This window comes from Prinia subflava, chromosome 2 (assembly GCF_021018805.1).
Source record: "Prinia subflava isolate CZ2003 ecotype Zambia chromosome 2, Cam_Psub_1.2, whole genome shotgun sequence".
Classification (NCBI taxonomy): domain Eukaryota; kingdom Metazoa; phylum Chordata; class Aves; order Passeriformes; family Cisticolidae; genus Prinia; species Prinia subflava.
Window position 1 is genome coordinate 35,632,603 of NC_086248.1, and position 23,906 is coordinate 35,656,508.

General features: G+C 41.8%; 2 protein-coding genes across 9 annotated transcripts in view; one reads left to right on the plus strand and one right to left on the minus strand.

The window, feature by feature from the left end:
• Nucleotides 1-1,280: 1,280 nt before the first annotated feature.
• The window catches only part of GJB7 (gap junction protein beta 7), a 35,690-nt gene continuing 13,064 nt past the window's right edge, over nt 1,281-23,906 (minus strand). The window contains exons 1-3 of one of the 5 annotated variants that reach the window (XM_063389610.1): nt 20,498-20,589; nt 11,862-11,918; nt 1,281-6,477 (exon numbers count right to left, since the gene is read on the minus strand). In XM_063389610.1, the coding sequence (XP_063245680.1) occupies nt 5,659-6,450 (792 nt within the window). In that variant the 5' untranslated portion in view covers nt 6,451-6,477; nt 11,862-11,918; nt 20,498-20,589 and the 3' untranslated portion in view covers nt 1,281-5,658. Of the gene's footprint in view, nt 6,478-11,289; nt 11,737-11,861; nt 11,932-13,613; nt 13,751-20,497; nt 20,590-23,906 lie in introns of those variants that run through there. The other 4 variants (XM_063389609.1, XM_063389611.1, XR_010079229.1 and 1 more) reach the window with 4 other exon arrangements.
• On the plus strand, nt 2,465-23,128 carry SMIM8 (small integral membrane protein 8). Of its 4 annotated transcripts, none has more exons than XM_063389614.1 (4): nt 2,465-2,600; nt 21,334-21,382; nt 21,689-21,830; nt 22,789-23,128. In XM_063389614.1, the coding sequence occupies exons 3-4, from the start codon at nt 21,711-21,713 to the stop codon at nt 22,945-22,947; spliced, it is 279 nt and encodes a 92-aa protein (XP_063245684.1). In that variant the 5' UTR covers nt 2,465-2,600; nt 21,334-21,382; nt 21,689-21,710; the 3' UTR covers nt 22,948-23,128. The 4 variants fall into 4 exon arrangements, with proteins under 4 accessions (XP_063245684.1, XP_063245687.1, XP_063245686.1 ...); XM_063389613.1 differs by lacking the exon at nt 2,465-2,600 and adding an exon at nt 20,567-20,655; XM_063389617.1 differs by lacking the exon at nt 21,334-21,382 and having other exon boundaries at nt 2,471-2,600.

Below are 23,906 nucleotides of genomic sequence, written 5' to 3' on the forward strand. Positions count from 1 at the left end.
CCAGTTTGGTATCTATCTATAAAATACATGAGTCCTTATGCCATACCATTAAAAACTAAATAAACAAGGCACTTTCTGAAAGGGAAGTGAGATGGTGATCTTACAGATAGACTCGGTGGTTGTGCTCTGTTGGTGGCATAGGCTCCCTTTGCGCTCCTCTGCCTCTCGCTGACTGTATGTGGCACCACTCACAACCTCTCTTTTCCACACTGGAACGAGCCTCAGAAGCGGTGCTGCTTGTAGTGCCCGGGCTTGGAGCAATTCCTCTGTATGCTGCTAACTGAAATGACAGGTATCCCGTTTGTTGAGTAACCAAAAGTGTGAATGCGTTGGTGGGAGCTGTCAGTACCCAGGAATCTTCAGTGTTGGTTTTCATGCGTGGTTATGTTTGACTCGGTCAGCTGGATTGTGTGGTACCAAAAACTTTTCTTGGATTATTCTCGTTACTGGATGTGACCTGCCTTCAGTAATATAAAACAGTCTTTATCTTGGGTGAGATTGGCTTGATTTTTTTTTTCCTATAAACTTGTCTTGCTGTGTAAAGCTTATGCATTAAATGCTAGATTTGATTGCTTGTAAGCTATTCACCTGGAATCTCTTGACAGTTTTCCTGAATATCAGTGCAGAGGGCACCTTCCTACAACCAAATGAAGTGACTTATGTGTGAACAGCAACAGCATTTTGCCTTGGGCACAGCCCTTGGTTTGCTACATGGTGCTAAATTGCTTACCTTCACAGAAAGCCTGTGCTTCCATCTGAACAGAGCCTGTTGGCTCCTCTCACTTTCCATCCCTCCCAAGTGACCAAACTCTTATTATGCCACATTAGTAAATCAAAAGTGCAGTCTGAGAATGATAAAACCAAAACAAACCCTTCCATTTTGAGTCTTGAGAGTGATCGTTATCATTACAAGTACATGGTGCCGTTTTCTACCTGCCAAAGGCTGTTGGTCCCCCTGGATGGAGCTGCTGTTGGATACTAGCCACAGTGATTATAGAGAGAACTTCTGCAGGGGAGAAGAGGGCAGAGACCCTCTGGAGAGGATCCTCAAAGCTCACCTGGACTGCCATGTTTTCAGCCATACCTAACCACTTCAGTCACCGTCAACAGACCTCACAACTGTTAGTCTTTAGAAGAATGTTTGTGTTGTGTAAGTTGAATAGTTTCAACATTCCTGATGATTGACACTGTATCATTTGCAGTTCTTGGACTGAGAATAGTATACAGCTTTTTAGCTACACAGTGCTATACTAGAATGCTACTTAAAAAAAAAAAAAAAAAAAAAAAAAAAAAAAAAAAAAAAAAAAGAGGAAAGAGTAAAAAAGTCCAATGTCCTAAATATCCAGGAAGGAATTTCTGATTTGGATCTGAATTTCTGAGAATAAAATATTTAATACCATTTCATCCCAACCAATCACATTAAAGCAGATGCTGTACCCATATAATTAATACATTCCGTGGCACACTCCCTTTTAGGTGGTTACTGACAGCCTGTCCAACAGGTAAGCTAGTATGGGGTCTGTTATTTCCTTTTTAAAAACCTAATAGGAGTATCTTGAACTTAAAATGGGGTACCAAAGGCAGGGTCTGATTTAAAATATCACAGACTGCAGAGGGCACTCTGGTTTGTAAAGCCACCTACAGAAAATCCTAAGGAAATAAATTTAATAAATAAGGAAATGGTGTTTGCATTCAGATGTTTTACCTTGGGTGATACAGAAAACCTCCCACCCCAGCTGTCATAGCTGGGGCCTGAAGCTGCACCCCTGCCCTCGGGGCTGCTGGGCGGGATGGGGCTCCGGGGTGCCCAGTACCGGCAGCACTTCTGCCTGTGGCGTGCCCCAAAGGTGCTGTCTGCCCCACTGCCCAGTCCTTCTCTGTCTTCTGCCTTTTCTTTCTCCTTCCTCTATGTCTCTGCCTTCCAGAATTGTCACCCATTGCCTGGGCACAATTCAGGCAAGGTGCTTTCTTTGAACCCCCTTGTTGCCATCAGGAATGTGCTGACTAAAGCAGCAAGTGTTGCTGATGGAGAAAGCAGCCGATCTGAGGAGTCTGAATGCAGAGCATGGACAGGTTTTGTGATCAAAAGACACCTTTAAATTGACAGCCTCTCTGGTGCTCAACTATGTTTATAAAGAAATCTGCTATTACCTGAGCCCTAATTCAGTGTAAATAAGAATAGTAGGTTTGTCCCCACATGTTTCAGAGTGGTCACTCTCAGCAGGATGGGGGGGCTGAGTTCCAGAGCATTACGCTGGGACATTTGGTCTATGGATGTTGGATAGTAAGTAAGGAATGCTTGTACAAGTAACACTGGAATCAGTTGTTGGGTCAGGTGAGGGGCAAGTAGTTGGCTAATTGTTGCAATTAGTTTCTGTGCCAAAGAATTAGTTGGCTGGGGCTCCCACCTGTGTGCAGAGGAGAGCGGGGCAAGGACAAGCGACGCTGGGGTTTAGGTCCCTGAGCTGGAGAAGCTGCTGCTCATACCCTGCTCAGCCCTGCCTGGAGCCTTGCTGTGGAGATGATACAATTAAAGGAGTGGGAAATGGAGCCACTGGTATTGGAGAAAGGAGTAGAGGGAAGAAATTATCAGCAAATAGGTAATATTCTGTGTCTTTTTTTCAAACCTTTTCTGCCCCAGGACAAGAAGCTTACTTGGATTTTAAAGAAAATGAGAGTCTGTGTAAAGACACAGATCTTTTGATGTTTGCAGGGATGTTATGAAATACGAACAAGGTAAATATTTTTGTATGAATGTGCATGCAGTGATCAGTTATTTCTCCATTACAGTATGGGCTCAGATCAGCTTCTATCAATTGCTTATATCTTTGCAGAACATAGCATTTCAGTTCAGTTTTTTAGAATGTTAGTTTGACTGACTCAGAAGTTTAGGGACCAAACCAGCAAATTCGTTTGAACCAAAAATGTAACAGCAAATGCCTTCAGGGATGCATGGATGAGTAAAACTTAAACTGGGGAACACAGGCATATAAAAGTGGGGAAAGGGAAGGAGCCAGTAAAAGACCAAATGCTTGCCAAGAGCAAGGGTTCAGAAAGCAGATGAATTTCTTTCTGTTCTCTCAGGTTAAGTGATGGTTATTTCTTTTCATTAGTAGCCCTGTCAAACACTCAAATTTTGCAGCACATGATGTGAAGGCTATTTGGTGCTTTGCTGCGAGTGAGTCAGGTTATGTGGAGTTGGTCCATAATAATTTTGCAGAATATTTCTTATGTAAGGTACTGGCTTTGTCAAAACTGAAGTATCCTCCAAGACTCAAAATGTTGATTTTGGAATTTATTTATAATTTCTTGGCTGTTAGAAGATAGAATTAAAAATAAAACTTTGAATATGCATTCCAAAGAATTAGAGTTTTTGTTTGATGGGAAAATTTTTGGTCTAAGTGGTAATCTCTGACCAGCCACAGAGCTTTAGGGGGTGCTCTAAAACCCTTCAAGCCCTGACTTAATCCACTTTTTTTATTAGAGAGCAGTTAATGCACTAATTTTATCAGAAACCTGTGTTGGCTAAACTGTGTTTTCTTCTCTTCATTTTCTCTCAAATAAACCTTACTTTAAAAACAATTAATAAATATTTTTTCATTAATGTGTTCTTAAAAATCTGTCCTCACTTATTAAAACTCAGATATTTCAGCAACATTTTTTCTTTGATAGTGTTGCCCTTGTCTTAATGAAATGATGCATGAGGATCCAGATGGGCTAAGATAATTTGGGGGTTTGTTCTCAGTTACTTAGTTACAGTTAAACCGTGGCAGTTGCAGTTTCACAGGGTTTATGGGCGGTGGTTTTGCTTCAGGCACTGTTTGGTGGCTTTTGTCCAGGGGCTGCAAAAGACTTTCTAACTGCATTTCTGTCATGAGCCACATTCTGTGTATGTAGAGATTTAACTGAAAATGTTCTGATTTGTATAAAGCGCCCTGTCTCTAGATATGCACTGATTCAGCATCAGTCAAGATTTAAAATTAACTGGCCACAAGCTGGTATCTGAGGGACTGCTGTTGCTGCTAAATTCAGGAGCAGCAAATGTCTTTCCATATTTTATAAAAGTAGGTTTATTTTAGGGGGCAAAAACAAACAAACAATAAACCCTTCCTTGAAAATCACCATCAGAAGTTCATAGCTTGTTCATCAGTTGCTAACATTCAGTGTGTAACTGCTACTTCAGTAAATGTAATGCTTTGTAACCAAGGCCGAGGGGCCAGAGGGGGCCTCAGTGAAAAAAAACAAACAGTTAACCTGCTTTTGCTACTGTTTCTTCCTCCTTATCCTGGCATGAACAATAAAATTAGTTCAGCATTCAGGCAGCTCCCCTTCAGTTGGTGTTTTTCTCTAAACAGTGCATTTTGATCAGGCTCAGTACCAGATGTATGTTCAAAGGTCTTTCATTCCAGCAAAAGAATGAGAACACTACCCTGAAGGAAGTTTTTTAAGGCACTACTTCCCATTGTCTTAGAGGCGTAGGTTCAACAGAAGATGTCTTAGCTAATTTCTGTCCCTTTCCTGTTAGCCCAAACAACATAACAAAGAGCAGAGGTGTGGGGTGTTTAAGAGATACTTTGAAATTTGGGGGAGGGAGCCGGTGATTCTTTTTTACTTTGTTTCTACTGGAGGCTTTTCATATTTTTAGATTTCATGTGCTATTTGGCAGCAGAGAAATCCATTGTGGACTAGCATATTTTCAGCCTTACTAAAGGGACCAGATTCTAGGCTACTTAATACTAGGGACTACTGGCTACTGTTCTGCCGTATATGTGGTCTGCATTTCTCTGGTCACATCCTAGGGATGTGAGAATGATCTGTTCACTTAAATGCCACTGCCACAGAGCAGAAGACAAGTCTGATGATGTGGGAGCTGCTTGGTGCAGGTGACCAGGAGTTAACTCTGTACCCTGGTACAGGCTGCTTGCACAAGTTTGAGAAGTGCCTTTCTTAAAGGATGCTTTTTGATGATTAACACTCTAACAGCTGTAAGGGCTCAAATAACTCCAGAAGGAGGTGCTGCACAAACAGCTAAATAACCAAATCTGTCTTTATCACATGGACTAAACTAGATGTGTCTACCTCTGGGGTTTTTCTTTTTTTGAGATGTTTTATAGTAGTCCAATGGAATGGACTCGTGACCATCCATCTTGCTTCAAGGCGCAGCATTCACTCTATGCCAGCATTTTCCCATTGCCATTTCAGCAGTTACCAGGTCTGATGCACCCACCAGACAAATCCTGTACACCCCTTTGCTGTTTGTCTTAATCGATCCCAGATTCTTCCTGTCTCTGAATATAAAAAGCCTATTTTTGCTTGTATCAAAGCAATTCTGTGTAGTATTCAATACACAACTGTTTGAGCAATTGTTTCTGCATGATTTATCCTAAGCATCTGTTTATATTAAAGCATGTTTATATTAAAGCTTCATGGAATTCTCGGAACTTCTACATTTCTTGTTTTAACATGAAAAGGTCTCAATGATTCTATGTACAACATACATAATGTAACCGAATTTATCAGCTCAAGTAATGGGGAGCTAACAGAAACAGCATTTCTTATGTAACTATCCTTTCAAAGGATCGTTCTGCAAAGCAGTGATTGGAAAAGCAATTTGTCAAAAACAGCTTGTGTAATGGGAGCGTGGTCTCCAGCCTTCTTTCAACTCAGCGGGGAATGTGTTTCATGTTCATCTTGCATATTCAGAGGCAAAGATGAGCTCTTGTGGAGTTGTCCTGCAGCTGCTGCTCTGTTGTACCTGATGAGTTCTGATTCACAGCAATTGCTTTTTGAGCCTTGCTGTTTCTTCACATGTCTCTTCAGATAACATTTTATGGAGTACTTGAAAATCAGATAACTCAGTTCACCTAGATTTAATACGATGCACAGGCATGAAGTTGCCACCAGAAAATAGAGGAAAATCATCTTCTCTGTGGGTTTAGAAATATAACAGTCTACAGTATTGGGACATGGTTTTATATCACATTTCACAAGACGTGGTATTTTGAATCCATTGTACAATTTATAAAACAGAACAAGAAAAGCTATTTCAAGTCCTGTTTTTAAAATGAGGCTGATTAGGTAAGTGCACAGCAACCCACCATCTATCTTTCGTGGATTTTTGTAAAGTTTCTGGTTGTGGTGTTTCTCTCTGTTCTCTCTGTAAGCAACATGAAAGACAACCAAGAGTGAAGGGGTGGAGACCATGATTAATTGCAAAGCCCAAAGTCTGATGTGAGAGACTGGGAAAAAATGGTCAAAGCAGACATTTTCACAACCAGGCTGCTTGATATTGCACTCAAATTCATCATGTTCACGTTTCCAGATGTTTTCTGCAGCAGCAACATAAACCAGTAAGCGGAACATGAACACAACAGCTACCCAGATTCTTCCAATTCCTGTTGAGTATTTATTCACTCCACTCAGCAGATCACGTAGGAATGCCCAGCTCATTTTTCTCTTCGAGGAAAGAAGGAAATGCTAAATCAAAGAAACACAAGATCAGAGAGATGGGTCCTCTTGGGTGAAGACAAATGAGACATTCATTCAACATGAGATATAACCAGTAGCTGAAACAATTTAAAATTATTAAGCATTTAGAAGTAATTTAATATTAAGCATTTAAATAAGAACAACAAGCTGTTCTTATTTCTGATAATTTAATAATTCTGATACATTCTGAGACTGTTGAACAAATTTTATTTGCCGTTTAAATACATTTTGTCAATTAGGCTGAAGTCTAATCATTCTATTAAGCTGTCCTCTGTGAGAAATGTGCCTGTTCTCCCTGAGAGTCTCCTGACTGTCAGGTAGGGCTTTCTCTGGCAAGTTCTACACTTTCTTTCTCTTTCTTTCTCTGGCAAGGCAGACACTGCCACGGAATTACACTCAACTTAGCCCTGTCGGTTATGCAGACAAAACACACAATCAAGTTAGATTTCCCTTTCAAATTTATGCATAGGAACCAAGCATCCCATACTAAGTTGACTACAAAAATGGAAATTGATTTCTTTTTGTCTAACTTTTGGGTAAACTTGTGCAATATTTTAAATATTTTCATGCTTCATGGGATTTTTTTTGTTGTTGTATTTCTTATCATTACTCCAAAATATGTGTGCAATATGTGTGTATGCTACAGTTTCTTATCTACACAAATCTTCCACAGTCTTAACTCTAAAACACTTCTTTTGGAAGAGCTGCCTAAGGGGTCACTGATACTGAGACTCATCAGAGTCAAAAGACCTGAGGTATCCACCAAGAATATACAGTCATCTTTGTACCTGGCCCTGTCTCCAGGTCTGACTGGATCTTTGTGGGTACCAAGCTCCTTTGTTCTGTAAGAACAAAGGTGGATGTATTTCCAGAACACAGAGTGGCTGGGAGACAAGATGTGAGGAGGGAAATCAGAAGTTTCCTGATCTTTATGTTACACCATTTAATGTCCTCATCCCATCTTCTGCTTCAGCAAGCTCTGCCCCTAGCAGGAGAGAAAACGTACCCCTCTGTGGCTGCAGTGGCACACACAAATCCCACTGACACTGCTGTAGATGCAGGTACTGCTAGTGTAATGAACAAGTTCATCTCTGGCAAGTTTGAGAAGTAATGGAGGCACAGCATCACAAAGCTTCATGGAAAAGGTTTTCAGGCATTGGAATGGGCTGCCCAGGGAGGTGGTGGAGTCACCATCCCTCAAGGCATTCTAGAAATGACTGGACGGGGCACTTGGTGCCATGGTCTAGTTGACAAGGTGGACATTGGTCAAAGGGTGGACTTAATTTTGAAGGTCTTTTTGGACCTAAATGATTCCATGGTTCTGTAAGGCTCAACAGAGGTGGAAAGCTGACTGCTTCTTTTGCTGTCCCTCAGTTCTGCAACCCTTCATGACCTCTGTCTATGCTCAGGCTTCCTCCGGGAGGCAAGACTATTTGGGTATTCCTGCTTTGCTACCGTTAGACCTGAGCACTAGCTTGAGGAGCTGAGGGACAGCTGCAGAAATTAATATATTCCTGATTTATACTGCCAAGAATGGTTACCAAGCTACTCCTTTGTACTGCAGATAAGAAAGATAAAAGGGATATACCAGCTTATATCTTTCAGACATATGCTCCTATGCTTTTAAATACGTTTGGCAGTGTGGTTACTTTTTCATTAAAGAGCTATTCCTGTCTTCCACGTCTGCAAGCAGAGTTCAAGCAGAAGTTTAAATCAAACTTTTGAAGACATGAGCTTCAAGGTTTTAATGCTTTCTAAATAAGTAACACACAGTCACAACAGTCTCAAAGTAGCTGAACAGCAAACATGAACACACCACTATGTAATAAATCATAGGCAAGGAAACAAATCATTCACTGAGTAAGAGCGAATGTTAGCACACGTGTGTGCATCTTGTGGATGAGCTGTCCTCTGGAGATTTGAAGGAAAACCTCAAGAGGCCTCTCCTGAGGTTTTAGGATGCGCACAAGGACTGTTAGAGGGAATTCTGAATTTTGTTATTCCATGGAAAACAAGCATGGCTGCAAGGGGGCTTTTGCAGATGGCCACTACAAGTGCACCATTCCTTTCTAATGTAAAAAGCCTGATGTCACCTATCAATCCATGGGTGGAGCTTCACCAGTTCTGAGCCTCTAGGTGAACAGAAATGAAAGATATTCTGGGTCACCACCAAGGCACAAAAATCAGTGGGAACCAACACTGGTGAAAATCAAGCCATGATTATACCTAAATATAGATTGAGATATTTACCTCGAGGTATCTTTCCCAAAGCTGAGCTGCTACTTCCTTAACTCAGCACCAAGAGGGATTAGAAAAGAATGACTTTACACTTTCTTTGCCAATCCCACATTGAGAAGAACAATATAAAGGAGAATAAGAAGTCCTGACCAAAGAAAACAGGGGTCAAGAATTTGACTAAAATCAACAGATCCTGAGCAACAGGCAAATTCTAACCAGACAGAAGATTGGATGGATGAAATTCCTGCAAACCTAATTTGAAAGAGAGCAACACATTCTGCTGCCTAGACGTTTAGTAATGAGGCATCAGGGATTCCACAAAACTGAAGGGGGTTCCTGTTCTGTGTGCTCTGTTGAAGAGAAACTGAAATTTATTGAAGAACTGCAGGGCAGGTCTTGTGGCCTGCAGTGCTTCTGCAGCCAGAGATGTGCAGAACTTAGGTTATATTTTTTTCTGGTTGCAGCCTTTATGTGATAATGAGAAATTACTGTAGAGAACAACCTTCAGCTTCAAACTCAAAGGGCCACAAAGCCTCTTTTGTAGCATTGTTTGGGTTGTAACTAGCACAGCTCCCCTGCAAACGTGCTTTGGAAAAGTTATATTTGCTTTATGACCACTGTTGCTATAGATGTGGATGTTAACGGATGCTTTTGCACCCTTTGAAAATACAATTAATTCACTGAAGCATAGCAAAGAACATATGGAATGGAAAAAGAGAAATGGACTTCAAAGACAAGGAGTTACTCAACAGGTAAACAAGAGAAAATTGAATTTATGGGACAGCACAGGCACAAGACTGATGAGCAGTCAAGTTAGCTCAGACTAGAGAAGACAAATACATTAAGTAAGTTGTATGAAATTCAGAGCAAGGTGAGGATTCAGACAACAAAAAGAAAAATCACCTAGTGAGCACATAGCAGGGCAGTAGGAAAAATATGGCAGTGGTATGAGGTTTTGTAACAGTTCAAGAAGTGGCAGTACCCATGGCAGCAGATGCTGAGTAGTGTTAGGGCATGATGCTTTAGCAAAATTATATTCTGGCTAACCTAAGGACAAGAGAGGAAAAGTGTGATCCAAATCCTTGTGGCCAAGGAGAGATTTCAGCCTTAGAATCTTTCATTTTGTGCGGAAAGAAACAAAGGGAGTCAAGGGAAGCTAGCTTAAGAAATTGAGTAGATTGTGGGAAATGTAGATGACATCAATTTGTGTCAGGGTAATGTCCAATGCTGAAGCTAAAAATTAAATGACTCAACGTTCTGAAAAAGTTACACAAGCATTAGAGGGATCTCTTTGGCACTGTGAACATAAAAGACTGCAAAAGAGACTTGGCCTCTACTGGAAATTACCAGGGAGGCATTAGAGAGTCTTAAACAGTAGAAGATCAGTTATTTGCACCAAGTACTCAAGGAAACATTAAATGGAGCAAGAAGTGAAAAGCAAGGATTTGTGGTTAGATTTACTTCAACCCTCTTCTCAATACACACATGCACACCCCAGTTGGAAAAAAAGCTGAAGATCAGAAATATGTTGATTTGTTTTTCTCTTTCCTAGCTGAAGTACGAGTGATAAGCATGAAACAAGATCTGCCAGTCAGGAAATAGAGCAAGTAATCTCTCTTCCTCGTCACATACATCCTTTGTTCCCTATATGGGATTTAAACACCCCCACCAACATACACATACACTTTGTCCTGCTATGAGAGGCACAGATGACCAGAAGAGGCTTCCCAACCCATTTCCCTCACATGTATCAGTGACTTGATTTTCCCTCTTGGGGTTGGGCTCATGTTCTGCTGAGCAAACAGTAACCTGAATGCACCATTAACTTCTGAGAGTGCTGAATGTACTTTATTGAGTAAAGTGTTTGAATAATGCTATTGTTGTTGAATATATTCATCAAATATTCATTTCTGTCATTCACTGAGGCCTACAGGAGGTTGGCTAATGTGCATTGAGTAATGCATCCACTGAAAAGCACAGTGCTCAGATAATTACTTCACCTAGATTTCGATCAGCTCTGCTAATTTAATGACTTTAAAAGCAGAAAAGGTATTTTTGTGTGGAGGAAAATAGCAGGCAGAAGGCAGTGATGGGGAAGTAAGAAAATGCAAGAACAAACTGAATAACTGGAGACGAAGTGAGGAAGCATCCTAGGAGTTAGAGGCACAAAGGGCAGGCAACTTGGAGCTCAAAGAGCCGGCAAATTACAGGAAGGTGGCACAGTATTTTGGGAAATGGAGATGGAACAGTGAGAAATAAGAGAAAGAACACAAGCCTCTGAACAGTGGATCTATCAATTCTGTACAAGCAAGCTAAATTATCCTCACAGTTTGAGAGATGGAAGAGCTCCTTTTTCTGATGTAAACATTGCTGGGGAGTATTTGCTGCATCTACAACTTACCTTTTTTTTTTAATAACTGGAAAAAAGAGAACCATAAATAGTGGAAAAATTATAAAGAAGAGAGCAGAAATCACAGGGGATACAGGACCATAAAAAGGCAGAGACAGTGAAAATCTTTAGAGTCCATTCTGTTCTTTTTTTTTTATACTTTAATCAAAACATCATCACAGTACTTGTTTATTTGTTTGTTTTTTCCAAACAGCAAGGATCCTCCCAGTGTAACAAGGAAAAGAAAAAACAAGTACTGGCACAATGGTTTCCATAAACAACCAAACAAAGAAGCTTAACTTCAGGTGTTCATTTAGTAACTGCATTTTGCCCTTATCTTTTCTGTTTGTTGATATAAGGAGGTGTGCATCCATTTTATGGTTGCTGAGTCTGTTTCATGGACTGCCTACTGCCTCCATACTGATTACCAGAGGTGTGACGTCCACAGGCTGAGAAACACTGGTTTGCTTTGTTCTCTGGCCCTAAAAAGGCTTAGCTGTGCAGAAACTGTTCCTGGCAGTTCAGTTGATTCTTAAGTTGATGGAAGCTCCACTAGTCCCCTCAGCATGCTGCATCTATTCCAGTGCTTTGCTAGAGAAGAGGAGGGATCAGGAAAGCTCCTGGGAACACCAAGGAACAGTATCACTTGATTCAAGGTCACATTACCAAGCTGCACATGCACTAGCTGTTCAAACTGTTGCACATCTGCAATAGGAGCTGAAAACTCTTGCTACAAGTCACTAACCTTGCAATGATTCTGCTTCTTGTTCAATGGTGAGAGTGCCACAGTGATCTCCAGGTCCTTATGAGAGCGTCAGCAAGAGAAAAAAGAAGACATAAAAATTAACTTTGCCTTCTTCAGACAACTCACCTCTTTTTATAAAATGAGTAAACCTATAACATTAATGTAGTCTTGACATTCATTTTTAAAGGCTCTTCAAAAACAAGCTAGGTAGAGCCTGACAACCCATGAGAAAACACAGCTCCCCTGGGTCTGTGTCCTGGCCAAGTTGTTCACTTCTGCCATGACCACTGCTAGTTGTTGGTAGTGCAGCGAAGTCCATGGTTCCAAGGCTGATGAGAGCCAAAATTTTCCCACCTATTTCAGCCTCCAGATGCTTCCAGGGGAAGGGGAGGCTTCCAAACAGCAGGGGTAAACATACTGGCAATAGCTTGTTCTCTCTCATGCGCAGACAAAAATAGACACTGTAGACACTTTATAATGAAATTAATTGATATGAACCCTTCATTAACATGTAATGGGAAAGGGCATTCTCTCCTACAAATATTGTCAAGCTAGACAGAGAAAACATGTGCTGTCAAGGGGCAGGTGTGGTTTATCCAGCATCGCTCAGCACATCAGAGGCAGAACTAAGAAAAGAACCATGGTCCCTCATAGCCCAGTCCCAGTCCCTTGCTTTCACCTGCCTTAGCTTGCTGATTCTAACCTCTCACTGTTCTATGCCTATTATTAACTTATAACTCTGTGGAGCAAGAAATAAGCCCTTTGGTCCATTGGGAGATAAACCTCTAACTACTCTGATATTAAAAGCAGAAATAAATAGGGCTTAAAATAGACACGTGGTATGGAAAGACATTAGCCTAGATACTTATTTGTCAACCAGCTACAGGAAGGAAAAGAAAACACTAGATGGAAGAGGGCTCAGCATTTAGCAAAATACTAGAGCTGGTTGATTTGGCTTTACACCTGACTTTCACATGGGTTTCTGCAGGGCCTTGGGACAAATCTCCTTTCTTTCTGTGCTTCAGAATCTTAGTTGCCAAACATTCACTTCCCTGAAAAGGCAACTTCTAAACTATGGCAAAATCCCATCTTGTTTTGTATTTAGGGAAACCACAAACACCACTTAAAAAACCAGCAGCTGCTGAGTGTGGTGCTTTGCCAGCTGCTAATTGCTGTGGTCTCTTCTCTGCAGCAATGAATGGGTTTTGAAATTGCAGAAACAATTCACTGTTTTATTTGTTACCTGGTAAATTATGTATTTTTAAAAGATTAACCTCAGATGTAGCCAAAATTACCTATATTCCTTTGAAGTCATGATATCCATATCTCACCGGCATGACTACAACCACATTTCTCAACATCTTCTTGCCAAACAGGTAACCCATCTCTACCATGCTCTCCTGATGTAAACACAAACTCCCTTTGCAGCAAATTATCTTCAGCATTAATAAATATTATTGCTCCAGGCTACTGTTACTATTGTCACAGTTTAGTCAATTTGTAAAATAAAAAAAGATTTGACAAAGTCAGAAGATTTCCATTTGTACAAGCAATTGTCACTGGCCACATTACAGAGATTTTAACTCTGTAATATTACGAAGTGCTGCAGTAAAGCAACAAAAAGATGATACGTCCATGGTTTATGTTGCCTGATGGGACATTTGATGAGGCTGCTATCAAGACTATTTAATATTAGAAAATCAACTTCTCATTCAGTGAAACTGTGTTTTATTACAAGAAAATCTAACTTACCTGTGTCTCAGTGAATGATTACAGCTGCATCCCAGCTCTCTAGTGGAATTAACAATCAACAGTTCATTTCTGAGAAAGGGAGTTACTGCTTTATGCCTGGAAAATGGGAACTACTTATCTCCTAGGTAATACAAACTCAGTGAGTGCAACCTGATCATGTCTGCTGGCACACAGTTCAAACCAGAACCACAAAGCATCTTGTATCATTAGAAAGATATGAGGAAACTGTGGCATTTATTTGAAGTTGTAGGATTTATCTGCATCTTTTGAGCGCTCATTGGCATCAGCTCAGATGCTGCACTCTGTGTTCTCACAGTAGCACAACAGCACAGCCTGAAGACACGAGCGCTGTGTGCCTGAACTCACACCCTGTTTGCTCTTTGACATTTTACATCAGATTTGCATTTTGTGCTCTCCTGGGCAAGTCAGCTGTCCACAAAACACACAAATTCTTTTGGGCACACATGATTCCTAACAATACATTACAGAAATGCTCAGAAAAGCTTTTCTCTTAGAATTTTAAAATACAGTGGTTTTCCCTAGAAAGTGAAGCCTGGGGTTTGTTACTGAAATGTGTTTTGTTTACTGTACATGCTAACCAGTTCCCACATTGGCCTAGGCAGCTGAACCACTCCCCACCAGGAAGTCTGTAACTTTACTTTCAATAACTAAGCCATGGAATAAGTATTTATGCCCTGCCTTATGCATCTCGTATCAGGGCTTTGGTGGACATTTTTACCTGGGATGTGGCCATTCTGCTGAGTAACATTACAAAATATGCAGACTGAAATGCTTGCCTGTTAAATGAATTCTTCACACTATAATTTATTCATAGTATAATTTAATTAGCTCAAACTTACTGTGGCTTTTATCTGGGAGTTACACGTGAATGTTTGGTAGTTTTACAGAGAGGAAACTATCACAGAGCCTTACACATGTGCCTGAATCTGCACCTTGGTACTGCACCTTGGTACCCAGAGAAGCAGATGACTTCATAAGGCACTAAAGGTGCCAGAGCTTGGAGATGGACTGCAGGTAATGCAAAGCTTCCCAGATACCTGCTAGCAGCAGAGAGCAGGCAGCCTAGGGAAGTTCCTGGAGTGTGTGGAAGGTAACTCCCTGACTGGTAGGGGAGCCTGCCAGGGGCAGTGCTCTGCTAGACCTGTTGTTTGCAGACAGAGAAGGGCTGGTGGGAGGTGTGGTGGTCTGTGGCCATCTTGGACACAGCAACCACAAAATAGTAATTTCCAATCCTTGGTGAAGTAAGGAAGGGGGATCAGCAGAGCCTCCACCTTGGACTTCCAGAGCATGGGCTTAGGACATGTTCAGGACACTGGTTCACAGAGTCCCTTGGGAAACAGCCCTTAAAAACAAAGGGATCCATGAAGGCTGGACATACCTTAAGAAGGAAATCTTAAAAGGTACAGGAGCAGCCATTGCCATATGCTGGAAGATGAGCTGGTGTGGAAGAAAACTGGCCTGACTGAATAGAGAGCACTTTTACTAAAACCCAGGGGAAAAAAAAGAGGTTTCGACCTTTGGAAGAAGAAGCAGGCAACTCAGGAAGTGCACAAGGATGTCATTAAGTCATGAAGAGAGAAAATAAGAAAGACAAAAGCTCAGCTAGAACTTGATCTGGCCACTGCTGTGAAAGATAATAAAAAGTGGTTTTATAAATACATTAACAACATAAAAAGGGCCAAGGAAAATATCCATCTCTTATTGGTTGCAGAGGAGAATATTGTCAAGAAAGATGAGGAGACAGCTGTAGTACTTGATGCCTTCTTTGATTCAGTCTTCAACAGAAAGACCAGTGATCCTCAGGGCTACCAGCCCCCCTGAGCTGGCAGTCAGGGACAGGGAGCAGGGTAGACCCCCTGCACTCCAAGAGGAAGTGGCTGGTGGACTGCTGAGCCATTTGACCCTCTCAAGTCTGTGGGACCAGATGGAATTCATCCAAAGGTAGTGAGGGAGTGAAGAGCTTGCCAAGCCCCTCTCCATCATTTCTCATGAGCCGTGGCTAACTAGGGAGGTCCCAGTGGGATGGAGGTTGGCCAACATGACACCTACAAGAAGGGTTGGAAGGGGGATCCAGGAAACTACAGGCCAGTCAGCTTGATCACAGTGCTGGGGAAGGTTATGGAACAGAACATCTTGAGTGCTATCATGGAGCACACACAGGACAACCAGAGGATTAGACCCAGCCAGCCTGGGGGTAGGGAAGACAGGTCCTACCTAACCAACCTCATTTTCTTTTAGGACCAGGTGACCCACCCAGTGGAGGAGGGAAAGGCTCTGGATGTTATCTACCCTCAGCAAAGCCTTTGCCACTGTTTCCCAAGGCATTCTCCTGGGAAAAGCTGGCAGCCCATGGCTTGGACAGGCACACTCTTCTCCAGGTTTAAAACTGGCTGAGTGGCCAGGTCCAGAGAATGGTGGTGAATAGTGCTGCATCCATTTGGCATCCAATCACTAATCGTGTCCCACAGGGATCAGTATCAGGGCCAGCCCTGTTTAACATCTTCATTAATGATTTGGATGGGGATAGAATGCACCCTCAGTAACATTGGGGATGACACTAAGGTGAGTGGGAGTGTTGAGGTCCTCTACTTGAAGGCAGGAAGGATCTGCAGTGGGATCTGGACAGTTGGATCAAGGAGCTGAGGCCAATTTTATAATGTTCAACAATCAACACGTCCATCCCTGGAAGTGTTAAAGAAATGACTGGACATGACACTTAGTGCTCCGGTTTAATTGGCGTGGCAATGTTCAGTGAAACACAGATCACAGAAACCAGAAGGGACCACAAGGATCATCAAGTCCAACTCTTAAGTGAATGGCCTACACAGGGACTGAAGCCACAACTTCACTGTTACCAGCACCATGCTCTAATCAGCTGAGCTCATCTCAGGGTCAATGATCTGGAGGTCTTTTCTAACCTTAATGATTCTATTATTCCACAGGGTGGTATTTATATATTAAAAGACAACTCTAAGTTACAGAAAATCTGAAGAGTTCCAGAATACTGTGTGTCAGAGTACCTTACAACAGTTTGTTCTGTTGAAACTGTGAAATTTCTACACTCTGTAGTCTTCTTAGCAGCTGTGTTCCCTGCTTGAGATTAGAAAGAGTGCCTACATTAGAAAGGATTTTAAGTTCTCACACCTTAAACTGATTGGGAGTCCTGGTGTCAGAGGCAGAGTTTAGTCTGGTCTGTGCCTCCACTTCCAACTGCCTTCCCAACTGCATTGCCCTGCTTACTTTAGACTGTCTTGCCCATCCAACTGAAAAGTAAACTTTATTCTTTTTTCTTTTCTGGCAATTGATCAGGGAAAAAAATTGGCATACTCCAAGGCTGAGCAATTATGACATTGCATGCAAAGGAGTCCAGAGCAATTACAAGGGAAAAGAGGTCTTCCCTTGCCCTTCCTTTTTTGAAATGCAGTCTTAGCTCAAACTTGTCTTTAAACCCCACTGTAAGGTACTGAGAAAATTCAGGGCTGCACGTTTCTCTGCTCTTCCTTTGTAATAGAAACCACCTTTTTCTTTCTAGGGGGGATGCTTTCATTCTGTTTCCAGTCAGAACGAATTTACCCACTCAAAAATGAAAGTAGAACCAAACGAAGTGCCTTTTTCCTTCCATACTGAATTCAGTTGAAAAAGATTTACAAGCTTGATCAGTGTTTGAAGAATAATAATTGCTTTAATCTTTGCTGGAAAGCACGGCTGGGTGATTTGTTTTGTCTCACAGAGATTCAGCTGGCTAACAAGTATTATAGAAGACATACACATAATGTTATGAAACACAGAAGAGTCCTACTAAGAGATTTTTTTGTTTTAAAATGCATATTGCCTTAAAACTGCTTTGGATTGTCAGTGGTAGGATCCTGAACAGTGCATGCTGCTGTCTGAAAACAGCTTTCTTTCAATGGGAACAACACAAAGGAGGAAAAGCTGCTGAAAATCAGCATAAGGACTCTCAAGACTGACATGAGCAGAACAACAACCACACAGAAAACTTTCCTCAATACCCTCAATGCCACCCCTGTCTAGCTGGTCTGTTTGTTTCTTATGCATTTATGTCCTTAATATGGCCATACTGTTTCATATGCCCCAGTGCAACAATGGTTACTCTCACCATTAGCTTTGAGCAAGGAGGAAAAAAGTACTTCTAATTACTAATTTTTGCTTTCTCTTCTCCCCCAGATTGTTCAGCACAAAACAAAACAAAACAGAAAAAGTGCCCCAGTTGTAAACTCAAATTTAAAAATTGTGAAACTCATGGTGTCTAAAACATTTAAAAATCATTTTAAAATGTGAATTTCACATTCACATATCAGAACTCTAACAAATGTGAAGGTAGTTGCCCCCTCACTGTAAGTCATAGCAGCACTGAAATCCCAGTGTAGATGCAAAAAGAAATTTTTTTGCCCACATCTCTGTAACTGTGTCTCTAAAGCAAGGATAAGCTTATCAGTAGCTTGAGGCGCGCTATCTTTATTCTGAAGACAATGTGAAGCTCTGTTCTTGTGCAGTACTTGAGGCAGGCAGGCGCTGTGAGGTCAGTCAGCACAGGCAGGAGGCAGGGCGCTGCTCCCCACCGTGTCTGCGGGGCACAGCCCGGCTCTGCTCTGCCCTCCACACAGGCTCTTCTGCAGCTCCAATGATAAGGGCATGCGAGTCTCACGGAAAGCAGAAATTGCTGCTAGGCTGTGAATGGCCGTGGCACAAAGCACAATACTGAATGCAGAATCCCAAAGGAATTCAGCTGAAAGGAAAATAAATCTCAGTAACAGCCTCGGGTTTAGAAAAGGAAGGGGGGTTTGTGTGATTTCTTTTCAGGAGAGATACTCGGATATTAAGAGGATGGGTGACTCAGAAACACCACAGATGTTTACTATTCTACACTTTACAGAGTCTCTGCTGTAAAATATGCCCAACAACTTCATAAGCCTTAATGGATTGAATGTTTCAACATCCTGTTGGGTCAGATTATAGCAACATAATATTCACATTAAAGATAAAAGACAACACTTCCCCACAGTCATAAAGCAAAACCAGAAACAGAAAGCAGTCCAAGCTTTTAATCACTGCACAGTTAATCTGGTTAGCTGGCACATGCTTAACTCATGCCAAGTACCAGCATTCACATCAAAGCCTAAGCCCACTTCTACATCCCTCTCTGCTTCTTCTTTTACACACAAAGCCTTATCCCACAGCTCTTCCTCTGTCAATGACGCCTGGGACTTACCTGTCCTTTATAAGAAAGATGGGAAGTGCTAGAGAACTAGCAGCAACCTAACAATCTTGGCACCGATATATTGCAAATGTGTTCTGGCATAAACCCATCCTATCACAATCCAGAAAAAACTATCTTGACCCTGGCTGACTTTGGATCAGAAGTTTTATCTGCATGGGCAGTGTGACTGCTGAGAAGCGGTGAATGGGCCAAGAAGTGAGTGCTTTTTCTGTTGATGTAATTCTTTTGGCTTCCAAAATGTGAGGGGAAAATTGCTTGGGAGCTGTAAGCCAAACATCTCCTATATTACAGTAAAAAATCCCCTTTCTCCTCAAGAAAACCAAGCTACCTTCCCAAAAGCCAAGCTCTTCCAAAAAACCTGGTATTGGCTTCTTTCAATTAGACAAACGTGAAAACAAACAAAAGCAGCTTCACTAGATTTTCTCCTCAATAGTTTCCAAACAAAATCAGCTGCATGGCATATGCCACCAAAACAATAGCTACCAGATTAGCAGATGGTATGTTGTGAATTAATTGTTGACACAAACTCCAGATATAGCACTCAATCCTCTCGACACCTAAACTTATTTCCCTATTCTTTTTCTCACCTCATTATATTTGCTTGCAACAAGAAAAAAAATAGGTACTCCATCTGGATTTAGACATGAAAAGTTAACATGCAATTTATTATTACTCTGCCAAAAGAAAAAGAAAAAGAAAAAGAAAAAGAAAAAGAAAAAGAAAAAGAAAAAGAAAAAGAAAAAGAAAAAGAAAAAGAAAAAGAAAAAGAAAAAGAAAAAGAAAAAGAAAAAGAAAAAGAAAAAGAGAAAAAGAACAAAACCACACACACACAATTCAATTACTGCAGAAGAAAAAAGAAAAACATGGAACAGGAAGCTCTGTGAGCCTGGATACTCTACATTTCACAGAACCATTAAGGTTGGAAATGTCTTCTAAAATGATCAAGTCCCTAGGGTCTTGATCTTGTAAGATTGTACACCTAGGGTCACTGTTTTCACCACTGAACCATATCCACAACTGCCACATCCATACGTCTTCTGAGCCATTCCTGGGCAGCTTGTTCCAATGCCAGACTACCTTTTCAGTGAAGAAATTTTTCCTAGTGTCCAATCTAAACACCCCCTGATGCAACATGAGACCATTTCCTCTTGTCTTGTCAGCTGTTACTTAGGAGAAGAGCTCAACCCTCACCTCACTACAACCTGCGTTCAGGTAGTTGTACAGGACAATAAGGTCCCCCTTGAGCCACCTCTTTTCCAGGCTGAAAAACCCCAGCTCCCTCAGTGTGTCCTCATGGGATTTGTGCTCCAGACCCTTCAGCAGCTTTGTTGTCCTTCTCTGGACACGCTCCAGCACCTCATTGTGTTTCTTGCAGTGAGGGGCCCAGAACTGGACACAGCACTCGAGGTGTGGCCTCACCAGTGCCGAGCACAGGGAAACAATCCCTGTCTTGCTCCTGCTGGCCACGCTATTGCTGATCCAAGCCAGGATGCCACTGGCTTTCTTGGCCACTCGGGCACACTGCCAGCTTGTGTTCAGCCACTGTTGGCCGAGACTTGTGTTTGTTCCCTTCTGCCTCCCTGGCTGCAATAACCAGACACTCCACCGAAGTCCTCCCACTCACCCTCCAGGTACAGGAAAGTGTAAGCCAGGCCTGTGAGCCCACAGCTGCAGCGGAGGGACCCGCTCCGCCCCGGCCCGCGCCGCCGGCCTCCGCCCGCCAGGGGGCGCCAGCGCGCAGGCGCAGCCCCGCCCCGCGGGAGGCGCCGCTGGCTGCGAGCGGTGAGTAGCGGGGGAAGGGCGGCGTGGTGCGGCTTTAGTGTTCCTCCCCACGGCCCCGTCCCGTGAGGCGGTGTGCCGGGAGTCTCCCGTGTTCCGGGAGTCCCCCTTGTCCCGGGAGTTCCCGCTGGGCTTTTCCAAATTGGGGCCAGCTGCCCCCTCGCCGCCCGGGATGGGGTTGTGCGCCTGTCCTTGCGCTGCCCTTCCCTTCCTGGGGGATCCCCAGCGCCGTGTCTCCTCTGCCCCTCAGTAGTCAGGGGTAGCCAAGGGCGTGTTTTTCCACCTTTGCTCAAGTGCTCATAGAGTGGCTTGGGTTGTAAAGTACCTTAAAAATCATCTTGCTCCAACGCCCCTGCCAGGGGCAGGGACATCTTCCACAAGACCAGGTTGCTCATCGGTCCCGTACAGCCTGGCCTTGAACACTTCCAGTGATGCGGCACCCACAGCTTCTCTGGGCAACCCGTGCCAGTGCCTCACCACCCCCAGAATAAAGAATTTCTTGCTTATTCTAAGTAGCTTAAATTTCCCCTCTTTCAGTTTGAACCCAAGGCATTTGCAGTGTGCCCAGTGTGTGCAAAAGTGAGACCTGAGTGCTGGGCCTGCTGGGGTGGGTGGCTAAAGTGACTGCACTACAGTGGTGCTTGGGCTGTCCTTCACGTAGAAGTTATTTTTTTTTCCTAGGATTGTCTTTTATCCAGTGGTCTGAAGACTGATGCTGTTTGGTCCACAGGTGGGTAAAGCATTAGCCAAAGGCTAATTGAAAAACCCTAAACCCATTATCAGGAGATTTAGATTTGCTGTATAGCAAATGAAGATGTGAATCTCCAAAAGTTAATTTTAGGTTGCACAAAATTAACAAGATTGAAAATCAGTGTGCTTAAGGTGGGAATGTTAGGTGACACCGGAGGTGATCAGTAATATTTACACCTGCTAAAATTGAAATTGATGCTGTAAGACAGAGTGTGAATTTGCATTCAGTGAATGCAGCTTTTCAGTTTTTTACAGAAATTACACCTGGTTTTCATTCTACTTCCAGGAAGTATTCAACATTAGGTGACATGTCTTCCACCAAACCTCCAAAGGAAAATGAAACATCCAAAGAGAGAAAACCAGGACTGAGGAGTGTTCAGACAACTTTGCTTTTCCGAGCTGTGAATCCAGAGCTTTTCATTAAACCTGTAAGAACTTGCCCTAAGAGAAACTAAATATGCTTGAAGAGATACAGTTGCTTTAAAGTAATCATTGCAATTCTCTGTGTATTATATAACCATCTCTTGTTATGCAATCCACTCAGAAATGTAAATAAAAATATTTTTACTTTTTTCCACTGTTGGTTGTTGAGAGCGCAGAATGTTACATTGTTTATTGCAGCTTTTATTTCACTGTTATATTGTCTGATTCTTTTGTACCTAGCGAAGTTGCTTTCAGAAAGACTGTTTAGAGGTATACTACCTACGTAATTTGACAGGTTAAGTAATATTATTACTTCTTATTAAGTAATAAAAACAACAGGAGCTGGTTTTAATATTTCAAAGGGAACCAGTCATAGAGTGCAAACTTTCTTGGTGTGAAATGAGGCGATTTTTGGTAGCTTTTCAATATTTTGGATTTTTCTTTTTTTCTTGCTTTTATAATTAAGTTGATGATACTCAGGTTTTATTTGCCTTTGCAGAACCCAGCAATGAGTGAAATTCTGTGCATATAATAAGTATAGATTTAATATAATAAAAGTAGATTTTGTGATAAGAATACAAAATGTGGTTTAAAGGATTGTAATCACACAGGACCAGGGTGCATTGTCCTAGTGGTATATCCAGATGAATTCTGTTAAAAGTTTGTAGGAGAGACCTTCAGTAATTGGTTTTGTCTGGTTCATTCATGCTCAATCAGCATTTCCACCTGGCAAAATACAGACTACTGGGCAATGTGCTGTTCTGTCTCCAGAAAGAATCTTCTTTTTGAAAGGGAATTCTTTTTGCTATCAGAAAATTCAGTCTTCAAGAAGGCAGTGATGATTTTTGCAGATGTCACAATAGTTTACTGTTCAATTTCTAAGCTGAGATAGAAGAATGTAATGTTTGCGTTTAATGAAGAATGCTTTGACTAAAAACATTTACCACATTTTTTTCTTGTCAGAACAAACCTGTGATGGCATTTGGACTGATAGCAATTAGCCTCTGTGTGGCCTACCTTGGTTATTTGCATGCAACAGCAGAGAATAAGAAGGACCTCTACGAAGCAATCGACAGTGAGGGGTCCAGGTACATGAGGAGGAAAACTTCCAAGTGGGACTGAGAATGTAAGAAAGGAAATCAGTAAATCACTCACAGAACTTTTCAAGGCAACTGCTGGTTTTTTTCTTTCCCTTGAAATAATGGACAAGTGTCTCTCTTGCTGTTTAATCCGATTTAGGTTCTTTTATAAAATGCTGTGCCTGTACAAATAAACTGCAGTAAAGATACATGTGAAAATAAAAGTGATTTTAAGAATTGCTACCTGTGATCTGCAGAGAGATCATCACCAGAAGACATGAAATCACTTTGGACCTGCAGTCAGTACTGGTAGATGCCGTAGATACTGACATGATAGTTCAGCTTTCTCTTTGCTTTGATTAAATGAAGTCAGGGGTTTATCTTTTTTTTTTTTTTTTTTACATACAGAATAATGTATTGTCTGTAAAAGAAAAGTAGATATCTTGATCTGTTGATAACAGTGGTGCAAGTAAACTGATTTTAAGGCAAGGAAGATCTGATAAAGCAATTGGTGAAGGGTTTTATTTCATAAAGGAGATAAAATACTGACCAAAATAATCCTTGGATGCTTAATATACTCTTCCTTACAAATAAAAAAAAAAGGTAAATCAGTAGCCAAATGGAGAAAAAGTGTAACAAGTGCTTCTGTTAAGAGAAAGGTAAGAAGAACTCAGCTATTATCGTTCCTGTTTGGCCTCATCCAACAGGTCAGTGGGCGTGCTGCCATCAGCCTGCCAGTGGATAGCTTTAGCTCCAGGCTGGCCAGAGTTTGTGTCATATTCTTGACTAATCAGCAGGACTAGTTTTATTTCAACTGCATTCAAAAGTGAAATTTCTCTATATTGCAAAGTTATATACATATATATACATTATATACATATATATACATTAATTTATTGCAGGTTACTGAACTCCAAATAAGGAATGGAAAGTCTAAAATCCCCAGGTACTGCTGTGAGTGTGGCTGGAGGGGGGTGGGCAGTGTAGCGTTTCCCTAGCACT

What these genes read in the sequence shown, in the direction of transcription:
- SMIM8 (XM_063389614.1), top strand. Translation starts at nt 21,711, where the DNA reads ATGTCTTCCACCAAACCTCCAAAGGAAAATGAAACATCCAAAGAGAGA. An exon ending in CAGAGCTTTTCATTAAACCT is followed by an intron (nt 21,831 to 22,788) that starts GTAAGAACTTGC and finishes TTTTCTTGTCAG; the next exon opens with AACAAACCTGTGATGGCATT.